This window comes from Amblyomma americanum, chromosome 3 (assembly GCF_052857255.1).
Source record: "Amblyomma americanum isolate KBUSLIRL-KWMA chromosome 3, ASM5285725v1, whole genome shotgun sequence".
Taxonomy (NCBI): Eukaryota; Metazoa; Arthropoda; class Arachnida; order Ixodida; family Ixodidae; genus Amblyomma; species Amblyomma americanum.
In genome coordinates this window covers 10029168-10046488 of record NC_135499.1, presented here as the reverse complement: position 1 = coordinate 10046488, position 17321 = coordinate 10029168, and the positions used below count along the sequence as shown (strand labels likewise).

General features: G+C 51.0%; 1 protein-coding gene across 18 annotated transcripts in view; it reads right to left on the bottom strand.

Moving 5' to 3' along the window:
* Window positions 1-17321, bottom strand: part of LOC144124450 (uncharacterized) — a 425125-nt gene that overhangs the window by 328453 nt on the left and 79351 nt on the right. The window contains exon 1 of one of the 18 annotated variants that reach the window (XM_077657114.1): window positions 15607-15690. The exons of the other annotated variants lie outside the window; for them this stretch is intronic. Within the exon in view, the coding sequence (XP_077513240.1) occupies window positions 15607-15675 (69 nt within the window). The 5' untranslated portion in view covers window positions 15676-15690. Of the gene's footprint in view, window positions 1-15606; window positions 15691-17321 lie in introns of those variants that run through there. 18 annotated transcript variants of the gene reach the window in all.

Sequence of the window (17321 nt, the reverse complement as noted above, 5' to 3'; positions counted from 1 at the left end):
TCTTGCCATGCATTGATATAACGCATTAAATGACTGTCTTTCGTTTCGCCTCCATCAAAACTGGGGGGCCGCAGCAGCACTGGTTCCACCGACTCAGTAGTCGGGCGCTCCCGCAGAGCGAGCTATTCTCAACAGTTGACCGCACACTGCAGGCGACGTGGGGCAGCGGAGCACAGCTTTATTTTCTGGGCACGTTATCTAAGGCGTATTAGATGTTCTGCAGCAGCACCTGCTAATCCTAATCCGTGTGCACAGAGGTGGCATCGTTCTCGCTTTTCTTGGCCAGAGTTGTTCTCCAATTAGGCTCCCAAATAAAAACTTCCAAATTCATTTAGGACATATCAAGCCAGGAGAGCTTTCATAGCCATTTGAAAAGCAATTGACGGGGCTGTGACAAAATGAATATGGGGAAAATAAATGGTTAGAAGAAATTGTTAGATTTACTGGGACCTGAACAGGCGACCAATGTCACCTTTTGTTTCACGGCTTGGAGCCACTTGGTGTCCACTTCTACGTCACTGTCTTTGTCTCCACCGTGACCTCTGCGTGACAGTCACATTTTCCCCCTAACGAGCTGGCACTCACGGGGCGAGTTAAGCAGCATCGCGCGGTAATGAAGGCTTCAAACAGACATCGGTGAACGGAGTTTTTACCCTAAGGAGGCCATTTTCAGACCAGCCAGTTATAGGAAATTTTAGCTGCCTGATATGCTCAGAGATGATGTATAAGCATCATATTTGGCAGCACGTTTTGGGATAAACTGAGCTTTCTGCTAGCCCGCTGTATCCAGTCTAAGCCGCCAGGAGCCTTCGCAACTTGATAGAGGTGTGGGTGCACTAACACGCTCTAAGCCTACTACTGGAAGCGAACGAAGGCGGGCGAGGTGACGGAATTCTTCGAGAGAAAGTCGAGTCTCAGCTAGGAGCGGTCCTTGGGAGGGCCACCAGCGTGGAAAACAAAGAATGAACTAAAGCCAGTGGTCACCCGCCATGTGGTTTTGGAAGGTGAAGGTGGTGAACAAAAAGGAGCTGTCCCAGTGCTGCGGATTTGAGCCAGGATTTATGTACGGCACAGCGCTTTCAACAGAAAGCGGCGGCAACTTTTGCTCAATAAACTGCCCAGTACAAAAGGAATTACTGGGAAAAGAAACAAGTGGGGCCCCATTAATTACAGGGAATATAAGGAAGTTGCTAAGAGCAACCTCCTGGTAACTCTACTTATGTTTTGCAAAGCCTGTGACGGGTGAAATTTTTTATGTTGCCTCCAAAGTAGCAGTCTCCAAAGCGTAGCATTTATGCATCGGGTGAACTTACCAAACTTATGAATGGAATAGGACTCCCTTTGTTAGCTTTAATAGGAGCAAGCTAAGCCGGACTAGAAAGCTGTGAAACGAATCTTTCCGAAACTGCTCAGTGGCAGGCGTGCATTTTGAAAATGGGAAATTGGGCAAGAATGACATTTAGCTTTGAGTTAGAGCGGAAGAAAATTTCTCACTCTCACTCTGACCAATCTACTTTACAATGAGGTTTCTGAACCTCATTTCTAGTAATACTTTTTCTTGGACGAGTTGGCTCATTTTTGATAAGGTGCGTACTTGAGCAAAGATAAGACAACATGCGCTCGCTGGATGTCACATGTGTATTTTTGTTTTTGTGGCAGGAACAGCACGAGACAAAAAAGGGACAGGCGGGACACGACGCTGTTGGACAGCGCCGTGTCCCGGACAGCGTCGTGTGCCGCCTGTCCATTCTTTGTCTCGTATTATGCTGTTCCTGCCACAAGATCATGCACCAACCAGCCCGACTTTTCACCTTACTAAAGTATTTTTGTTGTGTCCTGTTTTTGCACACATAAGAACCTCATTTCTGAACCCTAATTTCTTGAGCCGATCTCGCAGGCGTAGAACTCCACACACACACACTTCAAGAAAGCACATGAGACAAGACAGGACTATGATACAGGCGCCAACTTCCAAATGTTCTCGAGTAAACGGTGGAGTCTTTGTTCTTGGTAGAGTCTTTGTTCTTTATATCGAAGGGAATCTCAAAACCATAAACGTGCAATGCAGCCTAAAGTCTCCCAGAAAGTGTGCTTTCATGCAGGCTTATAAAAAAAGAAATTGGCTGCAGTTTCACTACTGCTGAACCTGGTCGGAGAGCGAAAGCTGTGGTGTATCCGGCAAGCAGACGCAGCTAAACCTGTAATGTTGAGTGCGTTCCCCACACTGGATAGGCAACGCGGCCACCTTGCCAAGTCTAGGTTAAATTAATGGCTGATCACTAGAGGTTGGTCACCCAATGAACGCTGTGGCACATTGCTGCGAAGGTGGGTGCCTGCCACAACATTGTCAGCGCTAATGCGTGCAGCCCACATCTCTCTCCCCACCGCCACATACCTCAAAGGGCAATTGAGGCGTTCACTCCACCAGGGAGACGGTTATGTGCCTTCCTTTCCTCAAAATCATTGGAGTCTAGAACCCTGTCAACACTAATGCCAATGAACACAAAGAAGGCTTCGGTGCTGCGTTTCTGCTCCAACCTTGTGAATGCCAATGCATGCACCGCACATCTCAGTAGCTTAAAGGGTCCCTGAAAAGGGTGTTTGAGGTTGTCTATAAAATGCTCACATTATGTAGAGTACAGGCCAACGAGCATTCATGCAGCGTACGAGGCCACAAAAGTGAGTTGATATTTTACAATACAATTTTTAAAACTCCCGCTTCCGTGCATAGCGGCGACCTACGGTGCTGGGCTTTCGCCCGAATCCGCGCTCGTTACGCCATGTAGCGCTCGTTACGTCAGCAGCAGACTGCTAGCATTGGTTCGCGCGCGTCGTCAGCCGGTGGAAGGGGCCGAGTGCGAAGGGCCGAGGGCGAGGGGCCGAGTGCGAGCGGGGTGAGTGCGAGGGCGAGTGCGAGCGGGGTGAGTGCGAAGGCGAGTGCAATGGGGCGAGTAAAAGGGACGAGTGCGAGGGGGCCGAGTGCGAGGGGGCGAGTGCGACGGGGCGAGTATAAAGGAGATAGGGCGAGGGGGGCTAGTGCGTGGGGGTGAGTTTGGTTGGTTTATGGGGGTTTAACGTCCACAGCGACTCAGGCTATGAGAGACGCCGTAGTGAAGGGCTCCGGAAATTTCGACCACCTGGGGTTCTTTAACGTGCACTGACATCGCACAGCCCACGGACCTCTAGAATTTCGCCTCCATCGAAATTCGACCGCCGCGGCCGGGATCGAACCCGCGTCTTTCAGGCCAGCAGCCGAGCGCCATAACCACTCAGCCACCGCGGCGGCTACGAGGGGGTGAGTGCGAGGGGTGAGAGCGACGGGGCGAGAGCGAGCGGAGCGAGTGCGAGGGGGTGAGTGCGAGGGGGTGAGTGCGAGGGGGTGAGTGCGAGGGGGTGAGTGAGAGGGGGCCATGTGCGAGTGGGCCAAGTGCGAGGGGGTGAGTGCGAGCGGCCGATTGCGAGGGGGTGAGTGCGAGGAGGAGAGTGCGAGGGGGCAAGCGCGATGGGGTGAGTGCGAGGGGGCGAGTGCGAGGAGGCCGAGTGCGAGGGGGTGAGTGCGAGGGCGAGTGCGACGGGGCGAGTACAAAGGGGCGAGTGCGAGCGGGGTGAGTGCGAGGGGGTGAGTGCGAGGGCGAGTACAAAGGGGCGAGTGCGAGGGGGCCGAGTGCGAGCGGGGTGAGTGCGAGGGGGTGAGTGCGAGGGGGCGAGAGCGACGGGGCGAGTGCGACGGGGCGAGTGCGAGGGGGCCGAGTGCGAGGGGGTGAGTGCGAGGGGGCCGAGTGCGAGTGGGTGAGTGCGAGGGGTGAATGCGAGGGTTGAATGCGAGGGGTGAATGCGAGCGCGCAAAATGTGACGAGAGAAGAGGTAAAGGCACGAAGACGTGGAAGTGCAAATTTAGACTACAGGTAACCCAGCTTCCACAAATAGGATCTAAAAAATTGCTAGAGGATATTTGTGAAGCGGCATCCTTTAGAATCTTAGGCACACCTCATCTTTGTTGAGACCCACTTTCAAAGCCCCCTTTAAGCGTGGCTGAGGTGTCCAAGTCATAATCTCATTAATGTCTCAACTTTGTATTTGACCTTGACCCGTGGCCATCGACCTTTGGCCTTGAGGTGCCCGGGGTAGCAGTATTTGACCTTTGACCAGACCTTGAGGTGCCTGGTGTAGCATGTGGTGGGACAGTATAGTTATACCATAGCTTAGTCTTGGTTTGGCCTCTCGCTCACTTGAAGGTCAAAACCGCAAGCACCGCGAAATCGTTACGGGGTACGGTAGCGAAGCTTTCCCTTCAATAAGTCCAGCAGAGATCTGAGCATTGACTGTACGTGTATACTAGGTCGCCATCAAGCGAGCCGTTCGTATGCACTCATTCGAATGAGTTGGGGCCGCTTTCCCGCTGTGCTGAGACCAGTCTTATGTCTGCACTGATGCTTGGTGACCTGCAGTGTGTGATGACTGGCGACATGAAGCTGTACGCGATGAACGTGGAAGGTGTGTGTAGTCTCCTACTCGTCGAGGGAGCTATCTACAGGTAGTGTAACATATAATTTCGAAGGCTGCTGTCAACAATGTGGTAGCTGCGTCGCGAATGGCTACAAGCTGCACGACAACTGTTGAAAGCTGCAGCCTGTCACCGACATAGAGAGAATCCTGACGGAAGCAGATGGCTTCTGTGCATGCATAGCGGCGTTCGACAAATCTTGATGAACAAGTGGCGAAGTCGGAAACTGCATCACAGCTAGGCAACGGAGAAAAAATTAAACAAATGATTCGCGACTGCGACATCAAATGAAGAGCGTTAGCTAATTTGTTTTCATCTACACTTTCAACAAATTTGTATGATAACTTGTACATCACAAAACGACGATTCGTTTGGTACCCCCTGCATCGCTCTGCGACCACTGGTTCGCCTGCCACGGCCCTCCGAAGGTCGGCCCCATTACGGTTTCGAGGAATAAAGGTCGTCGGTACGATTCCCTTACACACACCAGGCTTCAACCCGGCTAACAACTTCGTGCGCCGAATTGTGCCAATTCGTTTGCCACTACTCCGATCTCTCTGCGCCAAGCGGGTGGGCCATAATTTTGTCACCAATGGCGACCCCCAAGTGGCACCAGTCGCGGCACCCGCTTAGATTGTAGGTATATAGCGGAACGCCAGTAGAGAGAGGCGTAATCCGGACGCCGTGCCGGCCGAACGACTGCGCGAGCGCGCGCGGTGTGATGTCCAGCCTGCGATTTGGAGACCTGTGTTGTTACTGCTGTGATCACTTGATTTAGCCGCCATCTTGAACTCTGAGAGCGGACGGAGAAGCGGACGCGGTGGCATCGTTCTCGCTTTTTTGGCCAGAGTTGTTCTCCAATTAGGCTCCCAAATAAAAACTTCCAAATTCATTTAGGACATATCAAGCCAGGAGAGCTTTCATAGCCATTTGAAAAGCAATTGACGGGGCTGTGACAAAATGAATATGGGGAAAATAAATGGTTAGAAGAAATTGTTAGATTTACTGGGACCTGAACAGGCGACCAATGTCACCTTTTGTTTCACGGCTTGGAGCCACTTGGTGTCCACTTCTACGTCACTGTCTTTGTCTCCACCGTGACCTCTGCGTGACAGTCACATTTTCCCCCTAACGAGCTGGCACTCACGGGGCGAGTTAAGCAGCATCGCGCGGTAATGAAGGCTTCAAACAGACATCGGTGAACGGAGTTTTTACCCTAAGGAGGCCATTTTCAGACCAGCCAGTTATAGGAAATTTTAGCTGCCTGATATGCTCAGAGATGATGTATAAGCATCATATTTGGCAGCACGTTTTGGGATAAACTGAGCTTTCTGCTAGCCCGCTGTATCCAGTCTAAGCCGCCAGGAGCCTTCGCAACTTGATGGAGGTGTGGGTGCACTAACACGCTCTAAGCCTACTACTGGAAGCGAACGAAGGCGGGCGAGGTGACGGAATTCTTCGAGAGAAAGTCGAGTCTCAGCTAGGAGCGGTCCTTGGGAGGGCCACCAGCGTGGAAAACAAAGAATGAACTAAAGCCAGTGGTCACCCGCCATGTGGTTTTGGAAGGTGAAGGTGGTGAACAAAAAGGAGCTGTCCCAGTGCTGCGGATTTGAGCCAGGATTTATGTACGGCACAGCGCTTTCAACAGAAAGCGGCGGCAACTTTTGCTCAATAAACTGCCCAGTACAAAAGGAATTACTGGGAAAAGAAACAAGTGGGGCCCCATTAATTACAGGGAATATAAGGAAGTTGCTAAGAGCAACCTCCTGGTAACTCTACTTATGTTTTGCAAAGCCTGTGACGGGTGAAATTTTTTATGTTGCCTCCAAAGTAGCAGTCTCCAAAGCGTAGCATTTATGCATCGGGTGAACTTACCAAACTTATGAATGGAATAGGACTCCCTTTGTTAGCTTTAATAGGAGCAAGCTAAGCCGGACTAGAAAGCTGTGAAACGAATCTTTCCGAAACTGCTCAGTGGCAGGCGTGCATTTTGAAAATGGGAAATTGGGCAAGAATGACATTTAGCTTTGAGTTAGAGCGGAAGAAAATTTCTCACTCTCACTCTGACCAATCTACTTTACAATGAGGTTTCTGAACCTCATTTCTAGTAATACTTTTTCTTGGACGAGTTGGCTCATTTTTGATAAGGTGCGTACTTGAGCAAAGATAAGACAACATGCGCTCGCTGGATGTCACATGTGTATTTTTGTTTTTGTGGCAGGAACAGCACGAGACAAAAAAGGGACAGGCGGGACACGACGCTGTTGGACAGCGCCGTGTCCCGGACAGCGTCGTGTGCCGCCTGTCCATTCTTTGTCTCGTATTATGCTGTTCCTGCCACAAGATCATGCACCAACCAGCCCGACTTTTCACCTTACTAAAGTATTTTTGTTGTGTCCTGTTTTTGCACACATAAGAACCTCATTTCTGAACCCTAATTTCTTGAGCCGATCTCGCAGGCGTAGAACTCCACACACACACACTTCAAGAAAGCACATGAGACAAGACAGGACTATGATACAGGCGCCAACTTCCAAATGTTCTCGAGTAAACGGTGGAGTCTTTGTTCTTGGTAGAGTCTTTGTTCTTTATATCGAAGGGAATCTCAAAACCATAAACGTGCAATGCAGCCTAAAGTCTCCCAGAAAGTGTGCTTTCATGCAGGCTTATAAAAAAAGAAATTGGCTGCAGTTTCACTACTGCTGAACCTGGTCGGAGAGCGAAAGCTGTGGTGTATCCGGCAAGCAGACGCAGCTAAACCTGTAATGTTGAGTGCGTTCCCCACACTGGATAGGCAACGCGGCCACCTTGCCAAGTCTAGGTTAAATTAATGGCTGATCACTAGAGGTTGGTCACCCAATGAACGCTGTGGCACATTGCTGCGAAGGTGGGTGCCTGCCACAACATTGTCAGCGCTAATGCGTGCAGCCCACATCTCTCTCCCCACCGCCACATACCTCAAAGGGCAATTGAGGCGTTCACTCCACCAGGGAGACGGTTATGTGCCTTCCTTTCCTCAAAATCATTGGAGTCTAGAACCCTGTCAACACTAATGCCAATGAACACAAAGAAGGCTTCGGTGCTGCGTTTCTGCTCCAACCTTGTGAATGCCAATGCATGCACCGCACATCTCAGTAGCTTAAAGGGTCCCTGAAAAGGGTGTTTGAGGTTGTCTATAAAATGCTCACATTATGTAGAGTACAGGCCAACGAGCATTCATGCAGCGTACGAGGCCACAAAAGTGAGTTGATATTTTACAATACAATTTTTAAAACTCCCGCTTCCGTGCATAGCGGCGACCTACGGTGCTGGGCTTTCGCCCGAATCCGCGCTCGTTACGCCATGTAGCGCTCGTTACGTCAGCAGCAGACTGCTAGCATTGGTTCGCGCGCGTCGTCAGCCGGTGGAAGGGGCCGAGTGCGAGGGGCCGAGGGCGAGGGGCCGAGTGCGAGCGGGGTGAGTGCGAGCGGGGTGAGTGCGAGGGCGAGTGCGAGCGGGGTGAGTGCGAAGGCGAGTGCAATGGGGCGAGTACAAAGGGACGAGTGCGAGGGGGCCGAGTGCGAGGGGGCGAGTGCGACGGGGCGAGTATAAAGGAGATAGGGCGAGGGGGGCTAGTGCGTGGGGGTGAGTTTGGTTGGTTTATGGGGGTTTAACGTCCACAGCGACTCAGGCTATGAGAGACGCCGTAGTGAAGGGCTCCGGAAATTTCGACCACCTGGGGTTCTTTAACGTGCACTGACATCGCACAGCCCACGGACCTCTAGAATTTCGCCTCCATCGAAATTCGACCGCCGCGGCCGGGATCGAACCCGCGTCTTTCAGGCCAGCAGCCGAGCGCCATAACCACTCAGCCACCGCGGCGGCTACGAGGGGGTGAGTGCGAGGGGTGAGAGCGACGGGGCGAGAGCGAGCGGGGCGAGTGCGAGGGGGTGAGTGCGAGGGGGTGAGTGCGAGGGGGTGAGTGAGAGGGGGCCATGTGCGAGTGGGCCAAGTGCGAGGGGGTGAGTGCGAGCGGCCGATTGCGAGGGGGTGAGTGCGAGGAGGAGAGTGCGAGGGGGCAAGCGCGATGGGGTGAGTGCGAGGGGGCGAGTGCGAGGAGGCCGAGTGCGAGGGGGTGAGTGCGAGGGCGAGTGCGACGGGGCGAGTACAAAGGGGCGAGTGCGAGCGGGGTGAGTGCGAGGGGGTGAGTGCGAGGGGGTGAGTGCGAGGGCGAGTACAAAGGGGCGAGTGCGAGGGGGCCGAGTGCGAGCGGGGTGAGTGCGAGGGGGTGAGTGCGAGGGGGTGAGTGCGAGGGGGCGAGAGCGACGGGGCGAGTGCGACGGGGCGAGTGCGAGGGGGCCGAGTGCGAGGGGGTGAGTGCGAGGGGGCCGAGTGCGAGTGGGTGAGTGCGAGGGGTGAATGCGAGGGGTGAATGCGAGGGGTGAATGCGAGCGCGCAAAATGTGACGAGAGAAGAGGTAAAGGCACGAAGACGTGGAAGTGCAAATTTAGACTACAGGTAACCCAGCTTCCACAAATAGGATCTAAAAAATTGCTAGAGGATATTTGTGAAGCGGCATCCTTTAGAATCTTAGGCACACCTCATCTTTGTTGAGACCCACTTTCAAAGCCCCCTTTAAGCGTGGCTGAGGTGTCCAAGTCATAATCTCATTAATGTCTCAACTTTGTATTTGACCTTGACCCGTGGCCATCGACCTTTGACCTTGAGGTGCCCGGGGTAGCAGTATTTGACCTTTGACCAGACCTTGAGGTGCCTGGTGTAGCATGTGGTGGGACAGTATAGTTATACCATAGCTTAGTCTTGGTTTGGCCTCTCGCTCACTTGAAGGTCAAAACCGCAAGCACCGCGAAATCGTTACGGGGTACGGTAGCGAAGCTTTCCCTTCAATAAGTCCAGCAGAGATCTGAGCATTGACTGTACGTGTATACTAGGTCGCCATCAAGCGAGCCGTTCGTATGCACTCATTCGAATGAGTTGGGGCCGCTTTCCCGCTGTGCTGAGACCAGTCTTATGTCTGCACTGATGCTTGGTGACCTGCAGTGTGTGATGACTGGCGACATGAAGCTGTACGCGATGAACGTGGAAGGTGTGTGTAGTCTCCTACTCGTCGAGGGAGCTATCTACAGGTAGTGTAACATATAATTTCGAAGGCTTCTGTCAACAATGTGGTAGCTGCGTCGCGAATGGCTACAAGCTGCACGACAACTGTTGAAAGCTGCAGCCTGTCACCGACATAGAGAGAATCCTGACGGAAGCAGATGGCTTCTGTGCATGCATAGCGGCGTTCGACAAATCTTGATGAACAAGTGGCGAAGTCGGAAACTGCATCACAGCTAGGCAACGGAGAAAAAATTAAACAAATGATTCGCGAATGCGACATCAAATGAAGAGCGTTAGCTAATTTGTTTTCATCTACACTTTCAACAAATTTGTATGATAACGTGTACATCACAAAACGACGATTCGTTTGGTACCCCCTGCATCGCTCTGCGACCACTGGTTCGCCTGCCACGGCCCTCCGAAGGTCGGCCCCATTACGGTTTCGAGGAATAAAGGTCGTCGGTACGATTCCCTTACACACACCAGGCTTCAACCCGGCTAACAACTTCGTGCGCCGAATTGTGCCAATTCGTTTGCCACTACTCCGATCTCTCTGCGCCAAGCGGGTGGGCCATAATTTTGTCACCAATGGCGACCCCCAAGTGGCACCAGTCGCGGCACCCGCTTAGATTGTAGGTATATAGCGGAACGCCAGTAGAGAGAGGCGTAATCCGGACGCCGTGCCGGCCGAACGACTGCGCGAGCGCGCGCGGTGTGATGTCCAGCCTGCGATTTGGAGACCTGTGTTGTTACTGCTGTGATCACTTGATTTAGCCGCCATCTTGAACTCTGAGAGCGGACGGAGAAGCGGACGCGAAACGAGCAAATGTAAGTAGCATAAAAGAGCCAACATCCTGGCACTGAAGGCCAGCAGACCATGGAATTTAAGGAGCACTTCGTGTGCGCCCTTGTGCCCCCCAAACCGCATGGTATTTTCACCATGCACCACCTAGACCATATTCTTGTTTGTTCGCGCCGTTAAAAAAATGTATTGACCTGCAGGTACGGCGTCGCCCGTCTTTACACGGAGGCGTTGGAGACGACACGCGATACCAACGTTGAAATCAACTATCGCTATCATCACTGTCATCGTCACTATATCTCTAGCAACTGAAAGGAGCGTCCGCTTTGGAACGGGGTGGCGGCAGGAGCTGACAAATTTAACGGCATGCGATATGAATTTTGATTTTGCTCCTGACAAATTTCTAATCGTGAACTTGTATGTCACCGCCCTGATTTTGAGCCACCATTCTTCCAGTCGCTTTCTGCTACGTCTACGGCAGATTTATTCATATTGCCTTTGCTACTTCTAAGTTTAAACCCTAGGCCTCAGGGACAGTGACTGTGCCTGCATCGACATCTGGGTGGATACCATCACTCTCAAGTATAAGACGTTGAACACAACATCGGCGCCTGTGTCTCGTCTTTCTTTTGCGCTGTTTCCATTGTGGTATAAGATGTTAAATGTTTCTACAGATTTACCACACACTGCATATGTGTCTTCATGGTTAATTTTTTATTTTGGTTTTCTGCATATTATTATTTAGCACAACGGTGGGTCTAAAATAATATGCAGAAAACCAATTAATGCTCAACGGTCTTGGAAGGAAACAGCAGTTTACAGAGGCGCTGGAAACGTTAACAGAATATCTACTTGTCTAATAAGGGCAGGTGATGACAGCAGATCTGGATATGATAGGCGTAACGTTAAGAGACCGGAAGAGGGCAGAGTGGGTGAGCGAGCAAACTCGTGTTAATGACATCCTAGTCGAAATCGAGAGAAAGAAATGGGCTTGGGCATGGCATGTACTGCGAAGGCAAGATAACCGCTGGTCCTTAAGGGTAACGGAGTGGATTCCAGGGGAAGGAAAGCGTGATCCATGGTATGTGAGGGTAGCGCAAAACGGGACAAGGGACAAAGAAAGACGCCCTTGTCCCGTTTTGCGCTTCACTTACCGTGGATCACCGTTACCGACTCGCGCAAGTTTCTACCCTTGTGAAGGCAAGCCTATAGCAGGGGGGAGGGGGGGGGGAATTAGGCAAGCGGATGAGCTTAGATGTTAGCGGGGATGCGGTGGCCGCAGCTGACCAGGTACAGGGTTAATTAGAGGGACATTGGAGAAGCCTTTGTCCTGCAGTGGACGCAGTCAGGCTGATCTAGCTTCAAAGTGACGGGCGCTGCCTCGTGAGTAATCAAAGAACAATAATCCTTTAAGCATTTAAGCCCACCTGTTCTCAACCAGTCTCCCCTAGGCGTTCTGCAAATATTTTACTCTGCGCAGCACATTTCCTCCTGTGCTGCCTCGTTTGTGATTTTGCCTTGGGCACCCAGTGCTTATCTGCCGACAGCTCCGATTTATTTCTAGGCCGTCAGAACTTCCGCCCTGAGGCACAAAACCGCATTGCGAAAATTAAGCAATGCCAGCACTATTCCTTTCCAAATACCTCTCAATATTTCATGCTTGTTATATCCCCACAATGTTAGTATCTTCCTGACTATATATGGGTACAGTATCGTCAGCAACCGCTGCTCTACGACCACTCTAACTTGTACGAGAGATGATAGCATAGACTACTGTGTTGCTCCATATACACCACAGAAATTGCCAACTGCAGCGGTGATAGAGAACCTTTTTGACTGTTGTCGCAGTACTGCCGTTTTACCATGCAATTTAACTTTTATTACCTCGGTATATTTGCTTTATCAGTTACTTTCATCACCGATACCAGCTTCTCAGAGTATGTTCCACAGGCATTCCCTAACCGCGGTATCTACGTGCGCACTGCTTATGCCCCGGAAGGCTAAATACAGAGCTGTTTTCCGCCCCAGCTAATTTTATGCACAAGGCAAGCACGAATAAGCTATCATCTAACCACCGACCGCTACTGAACCTGTTCTCCCAGTATGTAATTATACTTTATATCCATGTCTGCATTTTTAATTTCACTGCCTGCATTTTGAAACGCTCTATGTAACCCAAGTTGTTATAATCGGAAGAATTTTTGTTCGTCCTATGTCCTGTCTTTTCGTAAATTAAATTGATTCTAGATGCAACAATAGCTTGATTTGGGATAGTTGGTAAAGGTTCTTTTTAACACAGCGCAAAAAAGGCACGGACGACACACAAGTGGACGCCTGCCCCGCCCACTTGTGTGTCGTCCGTGCCTTTTTTGCGCTGTTTTAAGAAAAAATTGATTCTACTCTGTCGCCAGCTGCCCAGATTTTGCTTAATTGATGTGACTGTTTCCAATGCTTTTAAAGGGACACTGAGGCGGTTTTCGAATCTGCTAAAGTTCTAGGGTTCTGGGTAGATTTTTAAAAGGCAAAGGCGGGCTAGTTGGTGCTTTACAGGGGAGTGCACATTGCAACCGCGCAAAACGACGGAGGACGAAGAGAAGAAAGCACGGGACACAACGGGGAACTTCAACTGAGGTTTACTACAAGGCAAACCACATTTATACAAGATTCGGTGTCTGCTGTCTATCAGGTGTGATTACGAATCTGGTATAAATGTGGTTTGCCTTGTAGTAAACCTCAGTTGAAGTTCCCCGTTGTGTCCCGTGCTTTCTTCTCTTCGTCCCTCGTCGTTTTGCGCGGTTGCAATGTGCACTTCTAAGTAGACTCGTTGCTGATCACGTCTGTGACGTTAATTTTTCCCCCTCATTTTGACTAAAACACTGCCGCAATTAATCGTCAACTGAAAGCGCGATGTTCAAATCTCCCGCGCGAGCGCAGGAGAGGAGAGGGAAACCTCACCCATGTGACGTCGCGTTGAGGAGGGCCACCCGAGCGAGCGTTCTCAAGTTGCGTGCGATGTGGACGTACAAAGCGTGCCAGCTGAGCACCATATTCAACACGAGGCACTTCGTCGGCTGGCACTGTTTGCCGCAAGATGAAAAGCTCGCCGCGCGGTGGGTGAACAGGGTCAATTGCAAGCCGACCAAAGCACTCTGCTCGAGGCACTTTCGTCAGAGCGGATGCATGCAATGCTTTCCCCTATAGCGACCTCTAGGCCTTTGTCAAAAAGGCACGACACGGTTCCTTGGATTTTCTCGCCTCTGAGATGCGTGTCACCATCGCCAAGGCTAAAAGAACAAGAGTGAGGCAAAGGCTTCCCATTCTGATCTCATTACTTTTCCACAGTTCGGGTCCCTCTGTGTGTGGATGACAGATCTGTCCTTTTTTCACGCATCCTGTGCTAGCCCATTATTCGCGTGCGGACAGGCTATTTACTGATTGTGTATGCGGTCGTGGTGGCTCTGCGGGGTGCTTTCCCGCATGCCCACGGAGCTTTACACGTCGCTCACCTGTGGTGTTCATGCGGTGATGCATACCTCGGCAAAACCAGTCACAAAAGTGGTCACTCTCGCTCGAACTCATCTGGAACTGGATTACGGGCCCAGCCAGCCTGGCCCCGAAGCGACCGAAGAACCCAAGGTCAGCACGCGGCTCGTTAGCGAAAGGACGGCGTCTTCTTTTTCGACCGCCCACTGTCGGCAAAAGGGAAGAAAGACTGCCTCCATATCCCGTCTTCTCCGAAATTCCCTTCCGCTCATTTTACGAGCTGTGAGGGACAAGCACCCTTCTGCATCGCAAGCATGGAGGGGACTTTGGGAAGTGACGTCGTCATAAACATACTGGTCTGCACGTGGGAAAGAGATATGAAGAAAACGCTGATTTAAACGCCGCACAAATAGCAGCAGGTAGTGTTCAGGAAGCGATAGAGACGGAAAACTGGGATTACAAAAAGAACTACTCACCTGTACGAAAATTATCTCGAAATGAAGAGTGGGAGCCACGAACCTGGGCGGGTGGCTTCAAGGTAACACAAAGAGGCACAGAAGCCGCTGTTATCGCACGATCAAATGGGCCAAAAATGGGAATGGGAATCGACAAAAGAAACTGGAGGTACAGATCGTTGTCCAGAGCAAAATAAAGCACTCCACAGATCACTGGGTGGCTCAAGTTCCCGGTACAACCAAAGTGGACCAAGAAAATTCTGGAACCGTATAAGCTCAGTAAAGAAAAAATAACAGAAAACAGCACGCGGGATTCAAGATGCACTGAAGGAAACTGTTCTGACAACAAACAAGTAAGAATCTCAACAAGTAACAATACCAAAGCCAGGGAATTAATTGAAGCATTTTTATCGAAAAGAAAGAAAGCATGTGCGTCAGCGACACGTCCATACCTTTGTACAAGGAAGGCCGAGAACAACTGTTTCGTTCGTTGGCTGTCATATCAAAGTTAATTGAAGCATGACGCCGTTCCTTGCGTTTTCCCTCCGAATACAGCGTTTGTGAGCGGCGCTCAGTCCCGTCTACCTTCCTTGTGCATGTGGTGTGTGTTTCGCACATCTAGCCAAAGATTGCCAATTATATACAGCCCAATAGTTTGGCGGCCTCGTTTGTTTCTTTACAAACTAATTCAACATCATAACTTGCCTAGACTGTCCGAAACCAGCGAAAAACTGTAGTCCGTTGCGGCAGAATTTTCGTCGAGGCGATTGAAGCAGCCGATTTGACAGGCTGCGCCATCCGGCAAAACTGCGAAGCCCAGCCCCGCTCCGAGCCAGGAAATGGGTTGCCTGGCAGTTTTCCAGATGGCGTAGCCTGTCAAATCGGCTGCTTCAATCGCCTCGACGAAAATTCTGCCGCAAACGACTGACATTTGTCTCCAATTCCGGACAGGCAGGTTCTGATTTTAAATTACTTAAGAAAAAAACCTAGGCCATCATCAGCTACCCTGCGATCGTATTTGAGCCCACATAGGCCAGTAGTTTGAGCATCAGAACATTTTACAAGCCGGAGCAATAAATACGGAACGCGCTGCACTGGCTTCGTGTTGCGAGCCCTTATGTTGTAGCACAGTGCCGCCGCTCAGTGCCACATGACATTCGCACAGGTATTGGATTTCGATAGCCGATTCGGTTTGAACCACTCGCGCACCCCAGTTGGGTGGAACCCGTCTGGCGGCACGCGAGTGTGCGCCACCCTCTCACCTGCAGGCGCTGCTCCCAGCGGGCGATGCGCTGCCGCACGGAAGGCCTCACCAGTAGCACCGCTGCCATCGGCCCAGCTGGGGGCGCGCGTCACCAAAACAAGCGCCGCCATGGCAACCCTTGATTGGTAGAAAGGCAGGTGTGAAAAATGCGCCGCGCTCCCCACAGAGAGGAGTGGCCCCGTTCGCGTGAACGCCGCTAGGGCCAACCAGGGCACTGCAGTCTGAGGCGCCGTCAGCGTTCCGGAGGAGACGACGGAGCGAAGGCAGTCTGTGCCTGGTTTGGCGTGGTTCCTCGTTGTGTGTTTCAGTGCGGTTTGCTGCGAGTCGTGCTTCTTTATGCTTGCTGCGTGCTGGAAGAATGACATCTACGTCTAAGAAAAGGGTTCACAGATGGTCTTGTTCCCGGGTGTGATTCCGGTTATAAATCGTGCTCAGAAAAAGTGTCGATTTTCCGACCGCTGGCTTGCCCTTACCTCTTCTCGAAGTGGGCGCCGCTATTCCCAGAGCCGACAATTCGCTGCAGGAGAATTCACTTCTCTGTGAAAGACGGTTTGACGCAAGTTACGGACATTTAGCACTTCTACGCATGTTGATGCTTTGAGAAAACTGGTGCAACAAAAAACAACGTTCTGAAGCTCTCTAAAGCTGAAGTTATAATGGCGTGCCACCCATCTCTCAACTTTGTGTTTGACAGCAGCAGTCTTCCAAGCGCTGATTTTTCTCACTTTTCTTGTCTGTCAACAGGTACATCCGACGAAAATTCCTGCACACTGTGAACGGCACTGAGCTAGTGATCCTTTTAATTGGTTTTTTGGGGGAAGGAAAATGGCGCAGTATTTGTCTCATATATCGTTGGACACCTGAACCGCACCGTCAAGAAAGGGATAAAGGAGGGAGTGAAAGAAGGAAGAAATAGGTGCCGTAGTGGAGGGCTCCGGAATAATTTCGACCACCTGGGGATCTTTTAACGTGCACTGACATCGCACAGCACACGGGCGCCTTAGCGTTTTTCCTCCATAAAAACGCAGATGTTTTTCCTCCATAAAAACGCAGATCCCGCGCGACAATCCAGGATGCAGTGCCTACCCTCTTTAAGAACCTGCTGAAGTACGTTTTTAAAACATTGCCGATGGACAAGAAGAGGCGGACAAGCAACCCGCAAAAGTGTTCCATCGAAGAAGAACACAATCAGCAAGATCAGCGTGTTTGCAGGAACTGTGCAGAGGCAATAGATGTCGAGGAAACGGTTGGCGGCGATTCAGCCGAGCACTTCAAATACAACCTGCCGCGTCCATCGGAACGCTGGTCTATCCAGACATACAAGAACAAAAATGCAGTTTCACACTAAACTGAAGAGTATGTCGTCACCGAGATTCCACCATTTCTTTTTCAGACGATTGTTTTGTTCGATCGGCAAGAAGGAAAGGCCTAAGTGCAGCGTGTTTTAACCAGGCCTCTTTCATTTCGACGTGCGATTCAGTCGAAAAAAGAACAACAGGAAGTTAGACAAGCTTAATTTCATTTACGTCAGCTGCACGAGGCACCTCACAGCAGGGCCAGCGGATTTTCGGAGAACAAGTGCTTGGAGAGACTGAAATCTCTCACCGCGACCTGTGTGATGGTTTAATAGTGTTTTGCCAGGCAGAAACCCAAAAAAGAGATGCCAGAATAAACTTCCCGGATGATCCTTGCTTTATAACTATCGCATTCACC